Genomic DNA, 17,354 nt, shown 5'->3' with positions numbered 1-17,354 from the left:
ATCTAAATTATTTGGCGGATAAATTGTAAATATTTTTCTGCATCTTAAATTTGATGCTCCAAGAAGATGTAATTGTACCACTCTTATAGATAATGAAACTGTGGAAATAATGAAACTCACTATCCTAACAGTTACAATTTTCCAGGTACATATAGTGATTGGCAGTCAGATCATCAAACTAACACATACTAAGCCACACAACACTGCACTGTTTTTCGATCTCAGCTGGACAGTGATCCACTTTCATAATCACCATAGTATGCAAACGAAAAGCCTATTAAAAAAAACCTCACAAATACTAAATTGTCCTCAGTTACTGACATTAACACACAATGTCCCAGATCTCATCTCTCAGTCCTACAGGGACCTTTGCACATGGTCACAGTATCAATTCACGACCACGTATTGTTGCTTTTCTCTTGAAAAAATATATAATCTCTAACAGAAACCACCTTACACGTAAGGAAACAAGGATTCACACCAGCAGAAACTATCCCATGAATATAAACAACTCCACACGAGGTCCTAGTCACCGAATTGGACCCACAAACTCAGAGCCACACGTATCCATCTGTTCAACCCGCCAGACCCTACTCGAGTCCCTCGTAAACCAGGTAAGCCCGTGGCCTCGCTCAGGGTTATTCCCATGGACCTTACTTGCGATGTTGCCGCCCACTGAAGCCTAAGTCCCTGGTCATAGCCCCCCACGCCCCTCTCCGCCGACGCTCCCCTTCCAATCTCTAACACTCTCAGAATGCATTCCTCAGCCTTCCTTGAAAACCATTTAATTCTCCCTCAGTCACATCGAAGATTATTGAGATGTGACGTTCGCCTAGCCGGGACCTACTCGCTGCAGCAAAAACTAGAAGTTCGGGTTGACTTTGGAAAAAGCGCCTTTGCTAGGCGTAGCCGAGTTGCATGCTGGGAGCATTCTAAGGGTCCTGGGTCCCAGCTTCTGAGGATTTGCCCGCCGTGGACTACATTTCCCAAAAGTCTCCGGGCACAGGTCTTCTTCCGGGCGGGGTGAGGCTGCCCGCGGAGAGCTCTTTGGATGGCCCGGTTCTCGCCCTCCGGGGACTTGCCGTCTCTTATTTCCCATAAGCCTGTGGGTCCGTTTCCGGTGTCCTGAAGGTTCTCGGGCTCCGCGCAGTGAGTTGCTCGCGTCGGGGGAAGTAGTCAGCGCCGGGTCAGAAGCCGCAGCCAGTGTGGGGGTGACTTCGGGAAGCGCCCGAGGTGAGGAGGCCCGGTTAGCGGACTGGGTGTGTCGCGTTCGGAGCCTCCAGCCTGTGTGTGCGCTAGCGGCTGAGCAGGATGGTGCGTGGCAGGGCCGGGGTGTGCCTCCGTGATGGTGTATATGCGATTGGGAATGTGTGCCCGGGTGGATGGGGTGCGTGGCCTTGTGGTTTTGCTTTGGCTGTGTGCTCTGGGTTCCCTCTAGACTTTCTTTGGGCCTGCCAGTTAAATGCCCGCAAGAAAAGGGGTCCTACCCTAAGCCCTAGAGGGAACGTTTCACGCCAAGAAGGCATAAGGCTAGTCTTGGGATGGGAATCGTACATCCGGAAGTGTCCTCGTGACATGCTTCTAGGAAGACGTGATGGGGGAGGCCCCAGAGGTAAGGTTCGTAGAAGGGGCGCGCGTCTCGGAGCTCCTTGGGAGCCAGCTACATGTTTCAGAGCAGCCAGACCTTCGTGCCCAGCAGTTGCTGTCAACTCAGGGACAGATTGCAACCTTCCTTCCTTTCAATTCCGTTGGGTTTTGTGTGGCTGAAGGTGAATACGGCTCTAGGCGGTGTTTCGGTTTTCCTTTTTTGTTTTTTTTTTTTTTTTGTTTTAGTTAGGTCTGTGCTCCAAGAAATGCTGATGTCTCATGAGTCTTTCGGTGTCCCCCTCCCGCACCCCCACCCCCACCCCCACTCCCACTGCTGCCGGGTTTCTAAGAAGGATCCTGAGGAGGAGTGAAGAATTGTTGCATATTTTGAAGTCAAGGATCAGGGTGAGTTTGTGTTTCTTTCTTATTCACACAGTTACTTTCGTTTTTAGATCATGAGAATATTTGCTTTCTTGGCCTGAAATATCACTAGTAGTGACTATCCTGGGTTTTCCTCCTGATGAATGACCTACCCTGCTCATGCATCCCTCTTCTTAGTCGCCCCTTATTGACCTTACTCTCAATTAATAGCCAGCTATTCAAGTTTGAAAAAGTGACCAGATGCTCAAATGATCTAGTAGAGGAAATCTTAACCTGAGGTTTTGTCCCATTTATAATTGCCAGATGATCACAAATCTCTTGGATTTGAGACCAAATTTTTATAAATATTTGTAAATTTCTTCTTTTAGTGGGCAAAAATGTCTGTAATTTCATGAGATTGTCGAATGTACGTGACCCAAAAAAGATCCAGCTCCATTGGTCCGGGATTAGGATTTAATAGCTGGGAAGGAGATTTTACAAGATTAGTGTCCAGTGATATGGAAACAGTGCAGTAAATTGCAGTTGTCTCCTGTAATGGAATAATGTGTACTTGATAAAAATTATGTTTATAAAGAATCAGAAGGAAAATGTAAGTAATAAAATATTAAGTAATAGTTATAAACAAAAGTCCACAAGAATATTGTGAGTTCTGTATGAATCCCATTCAGTAGGAGTTATGGGAGACGTTATTCTCAAAAAATGTTTTTAATGTTTATTTTATTTTTGAGACACAGAGCACGAGTGGGGGAGGGGCCGAGAGAGAGGGAGACACTGATTCCACTGCAGGCTCCGAGCTGACAGCACAGAGCCCTACACGGGGCTCGAACCCACAAACTGCGAGATCAGGACCTGAGCCGAAGTCGGACGCTTAACCGACTGAGCCACCCAGGTGCCCCTGAAAGACATTTTTCAAGGATTGTCTCCAAAATGTTTTAATTGACCACAGTGAACAGGTGGAGGGGTGTAGCCACACTTGTTGAGCATCTGTTCTGTACCAAATATTATTCTATTTATGTGCATGTATTTCCTTCCTCAGACTTTGAAGGTGACTTAACGTAACTGGTGTGTTGGTTTCAGGGGAACCTTGATAGTGAAAGTGTCTCAGTGTAGGGGTCAGCTCCAGCTCCAGCACGTTCAACAGCTGGTCAGTGTACTTTGTTTCTGGCCCACTGATCTTCAGGGTTGGCTCTGTTTTTTGCAGTTTTCTTAATGACTGAAATATGCCCCTTCCCTATCATTCAGTTTTTTACATTTGGAAATATCTTTATATTTCTGGTTATGGAATTAATGCAGGTTTATTGCAAAAAAAATTCAACAATCCAGGGAACATAGAGAAGGAGTTAGAATTACATCCTCTAGAGGTAATCATTCTTTAAAAAAATTTTTTTAACGTTTTATTTATTTTTGAGAGAGAGACAGAGTGTAATCAAGGAAAGGACAGAGAGAGAGAGGGAGACACAGAATCCGAAGCAGGCTCCAGGCTCTGAGCTGTCAGCACAGAGCCCGATGCGGGGCTCAAACTCACAAACCGTAAGATCATGCCCTAGCCGATGTCGGACGCTTAACTGACTGAGCCACCCAGGTACCCCTAGAGTTAATCATTCTTAATATTTTGGTGCATTTCTGTTAAAAATTTTTTTTTCCTGTGAGCCTATGTGTCTGGTTTTGTTTCTGCTGAATAAGATAACAGTAATTGGTGATACAACTGAATTGAAGACTCTCTAGCTTTTATTTTGATGGAGAAGTCCAACCCACGTGTGGGTTTTGTTTTACTCTTGAATGTGCAGGAAGAAGAGAGAAGTGTTAGTGATTTCTTCTTTATTTAAAAACCTGAAGTATTCACGGCTTTTAGGAATGTAAACACCATTTAAAAGTTAATTACAAGAGCCTCAAAGACAGACTTTCAGAATTAGATTATTTTAAAGGTTATTTCCACAGAAAATAGTGATAATTTGCAGTGTCTTTGTTCTGTCTTATAAAAACCTATTTTACAAATAATATTTCCAAGGACAGATATTAATAACAGAAGGTAGAATAAGAAGGTTATAGTTATGGACATTTAATAAACCACCAATTTGCACAGAACAAGATCACACCTCTGGTTAATGTTCTCCTCTTGACATCTAATTGGGTTGTATTTTCTGAGCCAGCTTTATGATGTTGAGTCCTGTCTCTATCTGCAGCTTCTGGGAGTGGGGGATATCTCCTCTGTGTCTTTCTGAGAACCTGTTGTGCTTATGTTGTTATTTAGGAAGAATAGTGGGCTTAAGGCTGGACTGTGAAACTTTAGTTTACTTTGTAAGAAAACACACCTGAGAAGCATGGATTTTATTATGAAAATATGGAAAGGGTCATTAACTTTTCTTATTATAACAGAATAAGGGACAGTAATCTCCATTTTCAGTAATAATGGCTAAAACTTAGGTTAAGTAATTACCGTACACTAGGTTTTTTTTTTGTTTGTTTCTTTTTTTAACATTTATTTATTTTTGAGATAGAGAGACAGAGCTCGAGTGGGGGAGGGACAAAGAAAGAAGGAGACACAGAATCCGAAGCAGGCTTCAGGCTCTGAGCTGTCAGCACAGAGCCCGAGGTGGGGCTCAAACTCATGGACTGTGAGATCATGACCTGAGCTGAAGTCGGACGCTGTATTTATTACCTGAGCCACCTAGGCACCCCACTATTTTTTTTTTTTTTTTTTTTTGTAATTTAAGAAATCTCTACACTCCGCATGGGGCTCAGACTCACGGCCCTGAAATCAAGAGCCTTATGCTCCTCCGAACGAGCCAGCCAGATTCCCCTATCGTACACCAGTATTATATGTGGATTTTCTTACTTAATCTTCAGTGCAGCCCTCTGTAGCAGACAGTGTTCCTATCCTTCTCTTATTCTTTTATTGACGAGGAAATAGAAGTGTTGAGAAATTGGTCACTGTCGAGCCCAGATTCACATCCTCAAAGTCGACACCAGAGCCTTTATCTTAATTTCAGATAGACTTCCCACATTGTGTATCCTTTACAAAACTGCCTGTATCACCAAGAAATTGATTATGTGTGTCTTTCTTCAATTAATATGGTCTAATACCACCAAACTAATGAGGGCACAGCAGGCCACAGTTGAGCAAACCTTTTGCTTACTGTTAGGTAGTTTCTAATTCTTGGTTATCTCATAAATGATTTTTGGTTGAATATTCTTGTGTATACATCTGTACTTCTCTAGCTATTTAAGGACACGTTTCCATAAGGGAATTTTGGGTTAAAATTTGTCCCAAATCTAAGACCCTGAGATAGGACTTGGGTAGTGATACAGTAACTGAAAGACATGGTTGTTGCCTTTAAGACAAGGAAGACTAAATTTACATCGGAATGAAGTTAAGGCTGCCAGCAACAAAGGCCAAGAAACAACTCAGGTAACCTGTCTTGGAAACTCATAGGAAGGTAATTACAGGCAATACTGTTGGGTCACGACTGGTTTTGCAGAGGCAAATAGAATTTGTCCTGCGTGTTGGATACCCTGTAGTTTGTATCCTACGAATGTTAGTTGCTAAGTGAGACCAGTAGGATCAGTTCAGCAATTATCAGGAAAGTATCCTGTCTAAAAAGACAAGTTTAGATATAAAATCAACCCATGTGTCAGAAGACATGAAGAGAAGCAGGATTGAGATCTCATCAATATATCCATGACATTTCTTGGGGGAATTTCAGCCACTTTTTTTCTAGGCAAAACGGGAGTGTATGTAGAAATTATATGGTTAGTATAATGCATGGCCATGGCTACAACAGTTATGCAGAATACTTAAACAAAAAGAACATTATGACCACAATAAAAAGAAAACCCTTATTGTATATAGATGTATAACTTTCTTTTTTTTTTTTTTTTTTAAATTTTTTTTTTCAACGTTTTTTATTTATTTTGGGACAGAGAGAGACAGAGCATGAACGGGGAAGGGGCAGAGAGAGAGGGAGACACAGAATCGGAAACAGGCTCCAGGCTCCGAGCCATCAGCCCAGAGCCTGACGCGGGGCTCGAACTCACGGACCGCGAGATCGTGACCTGGCTGAAGTCGGACGCTTAACCGACTGCGCCACCCAGGCGCCCCTAGATGTATAACTTTCTAAACACTTTTTTTTCCTAAACACTTTTTTCATCTGTGGACATGTGATTGTCAGTCTTTTCTATATTGTTATACACATACAATTTATAAATATAATCATACTATACATCCTGCAAGCTGTATTTTCTATTGACAGTATATTTTGATTATTTTCCCCGACTTAGCTTAGTTTCTCGTATTCTGTTGCGTGTATGTTCTGAACGCGTTAAGAGGTCAGCTTTTTGGGCTCAGGCAGTTGTACATCCTGTCCACCCCTGTGTCTTGACCAACCTTCTTGAGCCCCGAGCCCATGAAAGATGTTCTCACTTGGACTGTGGTCCTCTTTCTCAGCTTGGAGAGGCAGAATGGTGGGAGGGAGATCTGGTCTGGGAAGGACCGGTGGTCCAGCCTCAGTCTCATATCAGCATCCCCAGTATCAGGCACTGCCAGAAACCTTCCTACTGAAGGACCTTTGGGTTTGAGGGGAGAGTTTAGATTTCAAAGATGGTGTGGGAGTGTGGGGGGTAGGAGGAGGAATGGCAGAGGTAGAAGTTTATATTAGCTTAAGTTAGGATGGGATCACTTCACATCTGTTCTAAAGCTTTTTTTTCCCCTCCCCAGCTCTGACTTTTCTGGATTCTGTGCTTCACCAATAGAGGAACCCCATGGATTATTAATTAGTTCTTGCAATTCTAGAACTATGACTGATGTAAGTTGGTTATTTCTCTCTCCTTGAAATACTGTGATTTTTAGGTCATATGAATCTTTTCCTTAATTATCCGAATGCTTTCTGCATAACAGAACCCCGCTCCTGAACCTGCCTCTCAGTTCCCCCTATTCCAGTAAAGGATAGGGCCAAGTAGCCCAGTGTCCTTCATATGTGCCTTTCCATTCAGTGTCGTCATGGTCATTGAACACATTCAACATCTGTGTGCTCGGTCTTCTATCAAGAACAGCGAAGGGATGCAGTCTTTTGAGGGAAATACTTAAGCTTCTGTCAAAGAATAACTTGAAGAAATGTAGTTAACAGCACACTTTTACTTATATACAAGGAAAACCAGCAGTAGACTGCTATCATCTATTAAAACACCAACGATTTATTTACAAGGGAAGGAAAAACGGGAGAATGAAGACTGTAGACATTTTGAAAACAACAGTTATTCCTTTTTCAGGTTAAGGTGCTGATTGGCTGGCATCTAGGAAAGAAGCCAGTCAGGATACAATGCCCTTAGACAGCTGGATGGTCACCCAAGAGAACAATTTCAGTTGCTTGGGCCTTCTCTGGAAGAGCTTTGGTGTTTACCTAGGACATATCCATGGTAGGCTGTCTTGGGTGGTGCCCTTCGTTATCACTTCTGTCTTTGGTCCACTAGGGCTGTGCCATTTCCCTTATCAGAATTCCTTATTCCCATCTCAGGTCTGTGGTGTGATGAGTCAGTGATGAGGGTCCCATTTGGTCATACAGGCAAACTTGGAACTTCTTCATGGACCTGAGTCTCCCAGAGAGATAAGATTCTTGGGCTCAGCCTCAGTCTCTGTGAGGCTTTGCAAGGCTTTTTGGATGCAGGGGCTTGTGAGTGGGTCTTTCAGGGAAAGTGTGGTTCCCCAATCAATGAACACCAGTGTCAGAGTCCATTTGGTTATTGACCAGGATGCACAGATCTTGGTGACACCTGTGTCATATATGATGTGCTCTATTGGCAGTCTCCTGCTTGGGAATGAGGAGGGTGTCAGGTGAGGTGTGGTTGATGGTAACAAGGAAGAAGGTGACAGATTTCTAAATACTGGATGATAGTAGATTTCTAGAATTGAGAAAGTCTTTAGAAGTTTTGTTCAACCTAAATGTATAAATATAATGGAGATATTAATTTCATATACCTATATGATGAACTGAATGCAGCTAATAAAAACATGTATTTGTAAGATGTGTAAGAAAAAAATGCTTACGTTGTAATCTAATGGAATGGTTTACTTGAGGCTTAATGATAATCTGTAATTTAATGGAAGTCATTTTTCTGAAATAGAGATTTTATAGTGCATTTGGGAAAAAAATTTTCTTATTTGTGTCTTCTGTTCCTTAAAGCCTGAAAGGGAAAAGATGGTGTAGCAGTTTACGTTTATAAAGAATTTACGAGACAGGCACATAGCAGGTTGTATGTATGTTTACATACTCATAAACAACCTCCCCCCCAACACCACTTTTATTTAATAGAAGAGAAACTGGGATTATTTTATATATTACCAGACAAGTCTAGATAGCTTAGTTACCTATCTCACAATATCCAAGAAATTTTTCCTGCTGTAACAGGATTCTTCTAGAATGTGTAACACTCTGCTTTAGTTGTACTAATTTCTTTACTTTTCTCTACCTATATGTATCACAGGCCTCCAGCCTACTTGATTGTTACATTTTCCTCTTCTTGCGGTTTATCCTTCGTAATCCTTTTTCTTAAGTTCTTAAATTTCTTTAATTCCCCAAGTAATGTATGGGTTTTTGGTTTTAGGGCTTGGTGACTTTCAGGGATGTGGCCATCGACTTCTCTCAGGAGGAGTGGGAGTGCCTGGACCCTGCTCAGAGGGACTTGTACGTGGATGTGATGTTGGAGAACTATAGTAACTTGGTCTCATTGGGTAAGGTCATCTGCCTGAAATACTTGAGAATCTTCTCTGCAGCATTGGCTTTCCCTGTGGGAATTATAGGGCTGTCTTTGAAGAAACCAGGTCAATTTCTTCTCCCTGTTCTCAAAGGGACAACTTAATATTTGTTGGACTAGAAATGGGTTCAGCAAGCTCCTTGATCGTCCCATACCTTCACACCTTCCTCTGGCTTTTCCTGTAGTGGCCTCTCTTCTTTACAAGGAGCGGGATTTGCATTATGGGGCATTCAGTTCGTAACCATTGTTTCATGCTGTGTTTAACTTGAACGTGTCTAACGATTATCTGTGTGCTTGCTCCTCAGAATGTGATTGTTAATGTTTGAGGAACCATAGGAAGACCAGAACAGAGTTAGTGAAGGAGAGGATACCAAGAAGTTAGTGAAGGAGATAGGCAGGGCCCAGACGGTAGGCGGTTTTGTTGGTTTGGGGGAGGAATGTGGATTGTTTTCTGAGTGATTAGAAGCCTTTATTTGGTTTACTGGGGTTTTAGCTTTTTTTTTTTTTTTTTTTTTTTTTTTTTAGGTCATTTATTTATTTTTGAAAGAGAGTATGTGAGCAAGCGGGGGAAGGGCAAAGAGAGGGAGGGGAGAGGGAGAATCTCAAGTAGGGGTTTGAGACGTGGGGCTTGATCTCACTGAATGGAAATCAAGAGTTGGATGCTCAACCAACTGAGCTACCCAGGTGCCCCGGGGTTAGGTTTTTTATTGTTAAATATTACACACATACCTAACATCAGCTGCTTCTACCAGCTTGTCTTTTTTTTTTTTTCCCCCCCAAATTAATATTTAAATTCTAGTTAGTTAACTTATAGTGTCATAGTGGTTTCAGGAATAGAATTTAGTGATTCATCGCTTACATATATAAGTGAATGAATTAATGCATGAAGTATTAAAAAAAGAAATACAGTTGCCAGGTCCTATCCCAGACATGCAGAACAGGGTCTACGTTTACACAAGATCCCTGGGTGATTTTTTTTTTCAACGTTTTTGTTTTTTTTTTTTTTTTTATTTTTGGGACAGAGAGAGACAGAGCATGAACGGGGGAGGGGCAGAGAGAGAGGGAGACACAGAATCGGAAACAGGCTCCAGGCTCCGAGCCATCAGCCCAGAGCCCGACGCGGGGCTCGAACTCACGGACCGCGAGATCGTGACCTGGCTGAAGTCGGATGCTCAACCGACTGCGCCACCCAGGCGCCCCTGGGTGATTTTTATACACATCAAAGAAGCACTGCTCTTTGTTAGTTTTTGACCCACATGCAGAGAGTGCAGCTAGAAACAGGGTCCTGATGTACTCCGACTTTCAAAAGAGCCCCTTCACTTTATGCAGTGGAGGATTGAATAAACAATTCATTTCACACTAAGCGAACACATTCCTTTCAACATGTTGGAAGCTGAAAGTTGCGATCTGTGAACCTTGTATTTTACAAAGTTAAACTCTACACCGAATTCAATCCTAAAAATGTCTCCTGAAACTTCTTTTCCTGTTAGCAAAATAACAATAGTAACTCTGACAATATTAACACTTAACACTGTGCTAACCATACGCCAGGCTGTGTTGTTTTCTCTTTTTTAAGTTTATTTATTTTGAGAGAGAGAGAGCACATGTGCATGTGAGAGCTCGGGAGGGACAGAGAGAGGGACAGAATCCCAAGGAGGCTCCATGCTGTCAGTGCAGAGCCTGACGTGGGGCTCGATCCCCACAAACTGTTGAGATCATGACCTGAGCCAAAATCAAGAGTCAGCTGCTCGACCGACTGAGCCACCCAGGCGCCCCAAACCAGGCTGTGTTCTAAGCAGAGCAAGTACATTAGCTTAATTAACTTTCACAACATCCCCATGAGGCAAGTATTGTTTTTATCCCCTTTTAATGGATGAGAATACAGAGACACATATAGTGTAAGTGACTTCCCGGGGTCACACAGCCGGTGGGAGAAGGTTGCAGCAATTGAGCCTGCAAGGAAGTCTGGCTCATGAGCCTGTATTCTTGACCCTCGAATATGCATTTAAAAAATATCCTTTGTGGTGAAATGGGAAATATTCATTAAACTCTTCTGCTGTATACCCAAGTGTGGTACGCGCCTTGAGGAAAACCAGTTGTGCAGGTGTTTGAATTGTGAGTTAAACTGGCTGTTCTTTTCATGGGACGCCACTTTGTTTTTGAAAGAATGCCTAACAGATGAACTATTATACTATTATTGAGACTTAGGTAGTTAGAAAAATGTTCTCACAAGGGAGCCCGCCACTTCAAAGACAAGTAACAGTATTTTTTGCCAGTGATAGAATTCAGACTTTGAAGTAAAACTTAGAATTGTGTGAAACTTACATCTACCATTTTGAGCTTTTACAACTTCCCAATACATAAACATTTTTCTGATGAGATAGAAGGTAATATTAACACATGATTTTGTAAATATTATGTAATGAGATATGTGAACATTTCGAAGATCTGCATAACTCCACGAGCCACCATTTTTCACATGACCAGTGCACGATATTACAAAATTATGCCCGGATAAAAGATCATTCAAAGTGCAGTGGATTTTAAGGTGACTTAATATGAAAAGTTCATGGGTATATTTGCATATTTCACCTTGCAACTAACCTTTATGAAACTATCCCTTCTCAAGTTTTACTGTAGCATCAAATAGTAACATACCCACAGTATCAAAGAATAACAGTTGCGTATACGTGGGAGGCTCGATTTCCTTCGTATACTTCAGTCACAATAGCATATTGCCATAGAGTGAATGCAGAAGCAGATATGAGAATCCAGTTGACTTCTGTTAAGCCATATATTAAAGAGAGTCACAAAAAATTAAGATAATACTTACTTTTTTGTTTTAGAAAACATAACTTTTATAAATTTATTGTATTGACAGAATGATTCATTATTTTCAAGTGAATTAATAAATATCTTTAATTTTTCCATTTTAATTTCTAATATGGTAAATATTGGAAAATCTAACTTGCACAAACAAAAGCTCTTTTGAGCCCTCAGTGATTTTTTTTTAACATTTATTTATTTTTAAGTGTTTTTATTTTATTTTTTTGAGGTGGGGGGAGCAAATGTGTGAGGCAGAGGGGGAGAGAGAGAGAGAGAGAGGGAGGGAGAAAATCCCATGCAGGCTCTGCACTGTCAGTACGGTGCCAGAAGTGGGGCTCATTCTCACCTGATGCAGAATTCAAACTCACGAACTGTGAGATCATGACCTGAGTGGAAGTCGGATGCTTAGCCGACTGAGGCATTCAGGTGCCCCGGTTTTTTTTTTTAACATTTAAAAAGTAGTTAAATCTCTTTTCATTTACTAATATTGTTAAGCCTTCCTTGCCAAGTAATTGTAATATAAGCTCTTGCATGGCAGTTCAGATTGGTTGAACTAAATTCAAGTTTACTGAACTATCTGTTGATGCTAAGCTATACAAGAGTGCATTGCATTTAGTTTATATTTGGCCATCTCAAGGTAGTTGTAAGATTAGATTGGTCGGTTTAAATTCTGTGACTTCCTTTTGGATGTACACACAGTTCTTATACCCAAATGCTCATGTATACAAAGAAATAAAACATCGTTAAGTAAAGCAGCAATAGTTACTACAGTTTATCTATGACCAGTTAAACATCATTAAAATTACTTCCCACAGACCTATCCCACAGTACTCCTCTACCCTTTAATAAGTCACCTAAGATATCATAAAATCACCATTACACAAAAATACTAACCTTGTATATTTTGTATTGCAAATACACTTATGCATGAGCAAGCAAAGAATTCACCAATAATTAAGAGTATAAGGGGTTCTGAGACCAAGTTTGAGGACTACTGCACCAGATGATGTCTTTCACTATATGGGCTTTGTGAGGCCTCAGATGAATGCCTCTTTCCACTCAGTCTGGGTTGGTACTCCAAGTACCTTGTGGAGAGTCACTGTATGGGTGCACAAATTAATATTTAGTTACAGATTCATGGCTCCTTTACTTGCTAAACCATGAGCTACAAATTCCAGCTGCCTTAGCAGTCCTGAACTCAGACACCAGTATCCTTTGCCCAGTGAAACCACTGCTGTATATTTGGACTTCATTTTCCTGTACCTTATTTTGGAGGACGCAGCCAGGCAGAAAGGGTGAATATAAAGTTCTCCTAAGAATTGTCTCTAAAAGTTTTTCAGCCCTGTGTCTGGTACACGTTTGTTTTTTTAATTTTTTTAAACGTTTATTTATTTTTGAGAGACAGAGCACGAGGAGGGGGAGGGGCAGAGAGAGAGGGAGACCGGGAATCCGAAGCAGGCTCCAGGCCCCGAGCTGTCAGCACAGAGCCCGACGTGGGGCTCGAACCCATGAACCGTGAGATCGTGACCCGAGCCGAAGTCAGTTGCTTAACCGACGGAGCCACCCAGGCGCCCCATCTAGTATACTGCTTTATAGCTTTAGAGCTGTTTATAGTGTGAGAGTAAGTCTAATGCCAGATTTTTCTTCATGGCTGGGGCTGGAAATCTCTCATCTTCATTTTGAAGAATACTTTGTGCTTTATATAGAACTTTAGGTTGAAAGCTTTCTTTCTTTCAGCCATTAAAGATATCATTCCATTGTCTTGTAACTTCCATTGTTACAGATGGGAAGTCAGCCTCAATTCTTATAGTTGTTCTCTAATTTTAATGTCCCCCTTTGCCTCCTTTTATTATTTTTCCTTTATTTTCAGTTTTCAACTATTTGATTATGATGCTCCCAGTTGTTGCTTTTCTTTGTATTTATTCTCCTTGCAGTTTGCTAAAAAGTAGATTGCTTATTTATACATTTCATACATTTTAAGAATATGGCAATAATAATCTTTTCAAGTACTTATTTGGCTCCTTCTGGAACTGCTGTTGTCTGAAGTTGGATTGTTTAATATTGTTGCACAGGTCTGACTCTCTTTTTTTTTCCCCATCCTTTTTCTCTTTGCATTTCAGTTTGGGTTTTTTATTTGTAGAATTTTCCATTTTATAATTTTAGAGTTTGTGTTTCTTTGCTGAAATTTCCCATCTGTTCTCTATCTTTTCTTCCAGAATCTGTAAAATATAATTCAATGGCCTTGCCTGCTGATTCTAATATCTACGTCAGCTGTTCTTTGTCTCTTTTGTGTTTTTTGGGGGGGCTGGGGGTGTGATTTTAGGTCACACTGTCCCTGTTCCTCACCTACCGCATAAATTTTCATTGTGTGCCAGACATTTTGAAGAACAGTAAAGAATAGATCCCTGCCTGTTTCTCAAATCAGCTATTTAGGGGGAGGGGCTGATAACTCAGATCCCCCCAGGCTTAGAGCTGAGCTGGGACTGGGTCATAGCTTTCATTAGTTTCAGTTTATTTCTGGTTTCAAATTAGATTGAAAAATTGTTCTTTGCTCTAAACTTCCTGCATGACCACTGATGTGCTTATCTCTCTAATTGTATCAGAATTTGAGCCAAGTGGAGGTTCTATTACAGTTCTGGTTGGTTTTGTTTCACACGTTTCACCTCCAGTAGAGCCTTGGAACTTAGTAGTTTTGTCTGCTTTTATCCCAACACCAATCCCTCAGAAAAATTCCTGTGGAGTATTATGTAGCTTAGTGTTTTGTTTTTTTAAGTGTAGCTGACATACAATATTAGTTTCAGGTGTGCTTGATTTTCTAGATTCCAGTTGATGATGCCAACCCGCCATAGTTGTGAAAAAGTTCAGCCGAACCACCCCTGTGCACATAAGGGCTTGCTGGATGGAAAGGCATTTTGTGTAAGGGGTCATCCACACAGGAAGATAAGGAACTTGTTAAAATGATCTTTGAGGAATCCTCCAGAAAACTGTCAGATCAGAACATTAAGAACATAAGAGCTGAAAAGTCAAAACTGAGATTGTTGTTCCAACAGGGTAGACACTTGATGCTTAGGAGTGAGCTCAAGAAGTCTTATAATCCAGTTCTTTTATGGGTATTCTTTCTTTCTTTCGTTTTTTTTAATGGGTATTATTTCTAATTTGCCTTGTATTTCTGTTGAGGGTTTTTTAAATTTTTTTCTGGTAAACAAAATAAAATATGTGGTTTTCTTGTTTTCTTTCAGATTTGGAGTCAACATATGCAACCAAAAATAAAATTTCAGAAAAAGACATTTTTGAAATACATTTTTCCCAATGGGAGAGGACGGAAAGAAGTAAAACTCTTGGCCTTGAGGCATTCATTTTCAAAAATAATTCTAAGTGCAAAAGCAAATTGGAGGGGCTACAGGGACATCAAGAGGCATACTTTAGTCAAATGATAATTAGCTATGAAAAAATGCCCACTTACAGAAAAAGCAAATCTTTTAGTGCACATCAAAGAATTCGTAATAGAGAGAAACGCTATATTTGTAAGGAATGTGGGAAGGCTTGTAGTCATGGGTCAAAACTTGTTCAACATGAGAGAACTCATACGACTGAAAAACACTTTGAATGTAGTGAATGTGGGAAGGACTTTTTTAGTGCCTATCAACTTACTGTGCATCAGAGATTTCATACTGGTGAGAAACCCTACGAATGTAAGGAATGTGGGAAGACCTTTAGTTGGGGATCTAGTCTTGTTAAACATGAAAGAATCCATACTGGTGAGAAACCCTATGAATGTAAAGAATGTGGGAAGGCTTTCAGTCGTGGCTACCACCTCACTCAACATCAGAAAATTCATATTGGTGTGAAATCTTACAAATGTAAGGAATGTGGGAAGGCCTTTTTTTGGGGCTCAAGCCTTGCTAAACATGAGATAATTCATACAGGTGAGAAACCTTATAAATGTAAAGAATGTGGGAAGGCCTTCAGTCGTGGTTATCAACTTACTCAGCATCAGAAAATTCATACTGGCAAGAAGCCTTATGAATGTAAAGTATGTGGAAAGGCTTTTTGTTGGGGCTATCAGCTTACTCGACATCAGGTATTTCATACTGGCAAGAAACCCTATGAATGTAAGGAATGTGGGAAGACCTTTAATTGTGGCTCAAGTCTTATTCAACATGAGAGAATCCATACTGGCGAGAAACCTTATGGATGTAAAGAATGTGGGAAGGCCTTCAGTCGTGGCTATCACCTCACTCAACATCAGAAAATCCATACTGGTGAAAAACCTTTTGAATGTAAGGAATGTGGGAAGGCTTTTAGTTGGGGTTCAAGCCTTGTTAAACATGAGAGAATCCATACTGGTGAGAAGTCCTATGAATGTAAAGAATGTGGGAAGGCCTTTGGTAGTAGCTATCAACTTACTCGACATCAGATATTTCATACTGGTGAGAAGCCCTATGAATGTAAGGAATGTGGGAAGACCTTTAATTGCGGCTCAAGTCTTGTTCAACATGAGAGAATCCATACTGGCGAGAAACCTTATGAATGTAAAGAATGTGGGAAGGCTTTCAGTCGTGGCTATCACCTTACGCAACATCAGAAGATCCATACTGGTGAGAAACCTTTTAAGTGTAAGGAATGTGGGAAGGCCTTTAGTTGGGCTTCAAGCCTTGTTAAACATGAGAGAATCCATACTGGTGAGAAGTCCTATGAATGTAAGCAATGTGGGAAGGCCTTTGGTAGTGGCTATCAACTTACTGTTCATCAGAGATTTCATGCTGGTGAGAACCCTTATCAATGTAAGGAATTTGGGAAGACCTTTGTTAATGGCTCAAACCTTGTTCAACATGAGAGAACTCATAGTAATGATAAACCTTATGAATATAAAGAATGTGGGGAAGCCTTTATATGGACAACTTAAATGAGACAATTGATACTGATGAAACTTCATGATTGAAGAGATGTGAACACATTTTTTATGTGTACGAACAATACAAGGAGAATCTTACTCTTGAGAAAACTTATAAATGCAGCGAATGTGTAAAACCTTTACCTGTGTGTGGACAGTTTACTTGATATATCAGAAAATTCATACTAGTGAGAAATGCTTTGAATATAAGGAATATGAAAAGGCCTTTAGGATTTTGTACAATCTTATTGAACATCAATTTATACTGATGTGAAACCATTCAAATGTAAGGAACGTGTGAAGATCTTTATTCTTGGCACAAAGTCTGGTAAACATTGGAGAATTCATACTCGTTAGAAACACTTTAAGGAATGTAGGAAGAACCTAATCGTAATTCAGTTTTTGCTCTGCACATTAGAGAACTCATACTGCTGTGAAATATTATGAATGTAAGGAATGTGGGGAGACTTAGAGATGTGATAAGTATCTCAGGGTACATCATAGACTTCATCCAAGTGAGAAACCCTTTAAATTGGGATGTAGGAAGGCCCTTAGAGAAGTACTACTAAAACTTGTCTAGAGCCTACTGCCAGTCCACAAAATTGTTACCTGTCCATCATGAGATGAATGCAGACAGCGAGAGTAAATGTTTGGAAACTTTTATAGCAATTTGTTACTGCCATAAAATTATATTTTATAAAAGTATCAACCACTTTATGAATGATTAGAAATGAAGAAGTTTGCCCTTTTCCAGAAATGACGTGAGAGACAACATTTACAGTTTCAAGAACATGACACAAGTCACAAGACGATTTAATTAGAATAAGAAACCCCTCACTGTCACCTCTCTGATTAGAATGGCAGAATATTCACACTATAAGGATGATTTGGCTAATGTGAGACACAACTTCCTTATGCT

At 40.6% G+C, this 17,354-nt stretch overlaps 1 protein-coding gene across 1 annotated transcript; it reads left to right on the top strand.

Moving 5' to 3' along the window:
- Window positions 1–1,004: 1,004 nt before the first annotated feature.
- ZNF283 (zinc finger protein 283) lies at window positions 1,005–16,658 on the top strand. Its single transcript, XM_078438347.2, has 3 exons — window positions 1,005–1,992; window positions 8,566–8,692; window positions 14,781–16,658. Exons 1-3 carry the CDS (start codon window positions 1,867–1,869, stop codon window positions 16,445–16,447), a joined length of 1,920 nt encoding a protein of 639 aa, XP_078294473.2. The 5' UTR covers window positions 1,005–1,866; the 3' UTR covers window positions 16,448–16,658.
- Window positions 16,659–17,354: the final 696 nt, after the last annotated feature.

The sequence above is a fragment of the Panthera onca genome, chromosome E2, assembly GCF_046562875.1.
Source record: "Panthera onca isolate mPanOnc1 chromosome E2, mPanOnc1 haplotype 2, whole genome shotgun sequence".
Taxonomy (NCBI): domain Eukaryota; kingdom Metazoa; phylum Chordata; class Mammalia; order Carnivora; family Felidae; genus Panthera; species Panthera onca.
Note: the sequence above shows the minus strand (reverse complement) of the source record. Positions and strands in the feature narration are given on the sequence as shown.

What these genes read in the sequence shown, in the direction of transcription:
- ZNF283 (XM_078438347.2), top strand. Translation starts at nt 1,867, where the DNA reads ATGAGTCTTTCGGTGTCCCCCTCCCGCACCCCCACCCCCACCCCCACT. An exon ending in TTTTGAAGTCAAGGATCAGG is followed by an intron (nt 1,993 to 8,565) that starts GTGAGTTTGTGT and finishes TTTTGGTTTTAG; the next exon opens with GGCTTGGTGACTTTCAGGGA. An exon ending in TAGTAACTTGGTCTCATTGG is followed by an intron (nt 8,693 to 14,780) that starts GTAAGGTCATCT and finishes GTTTTCTTTCAG; the next exon opens with ATTTGGAGTCAACATATGCA.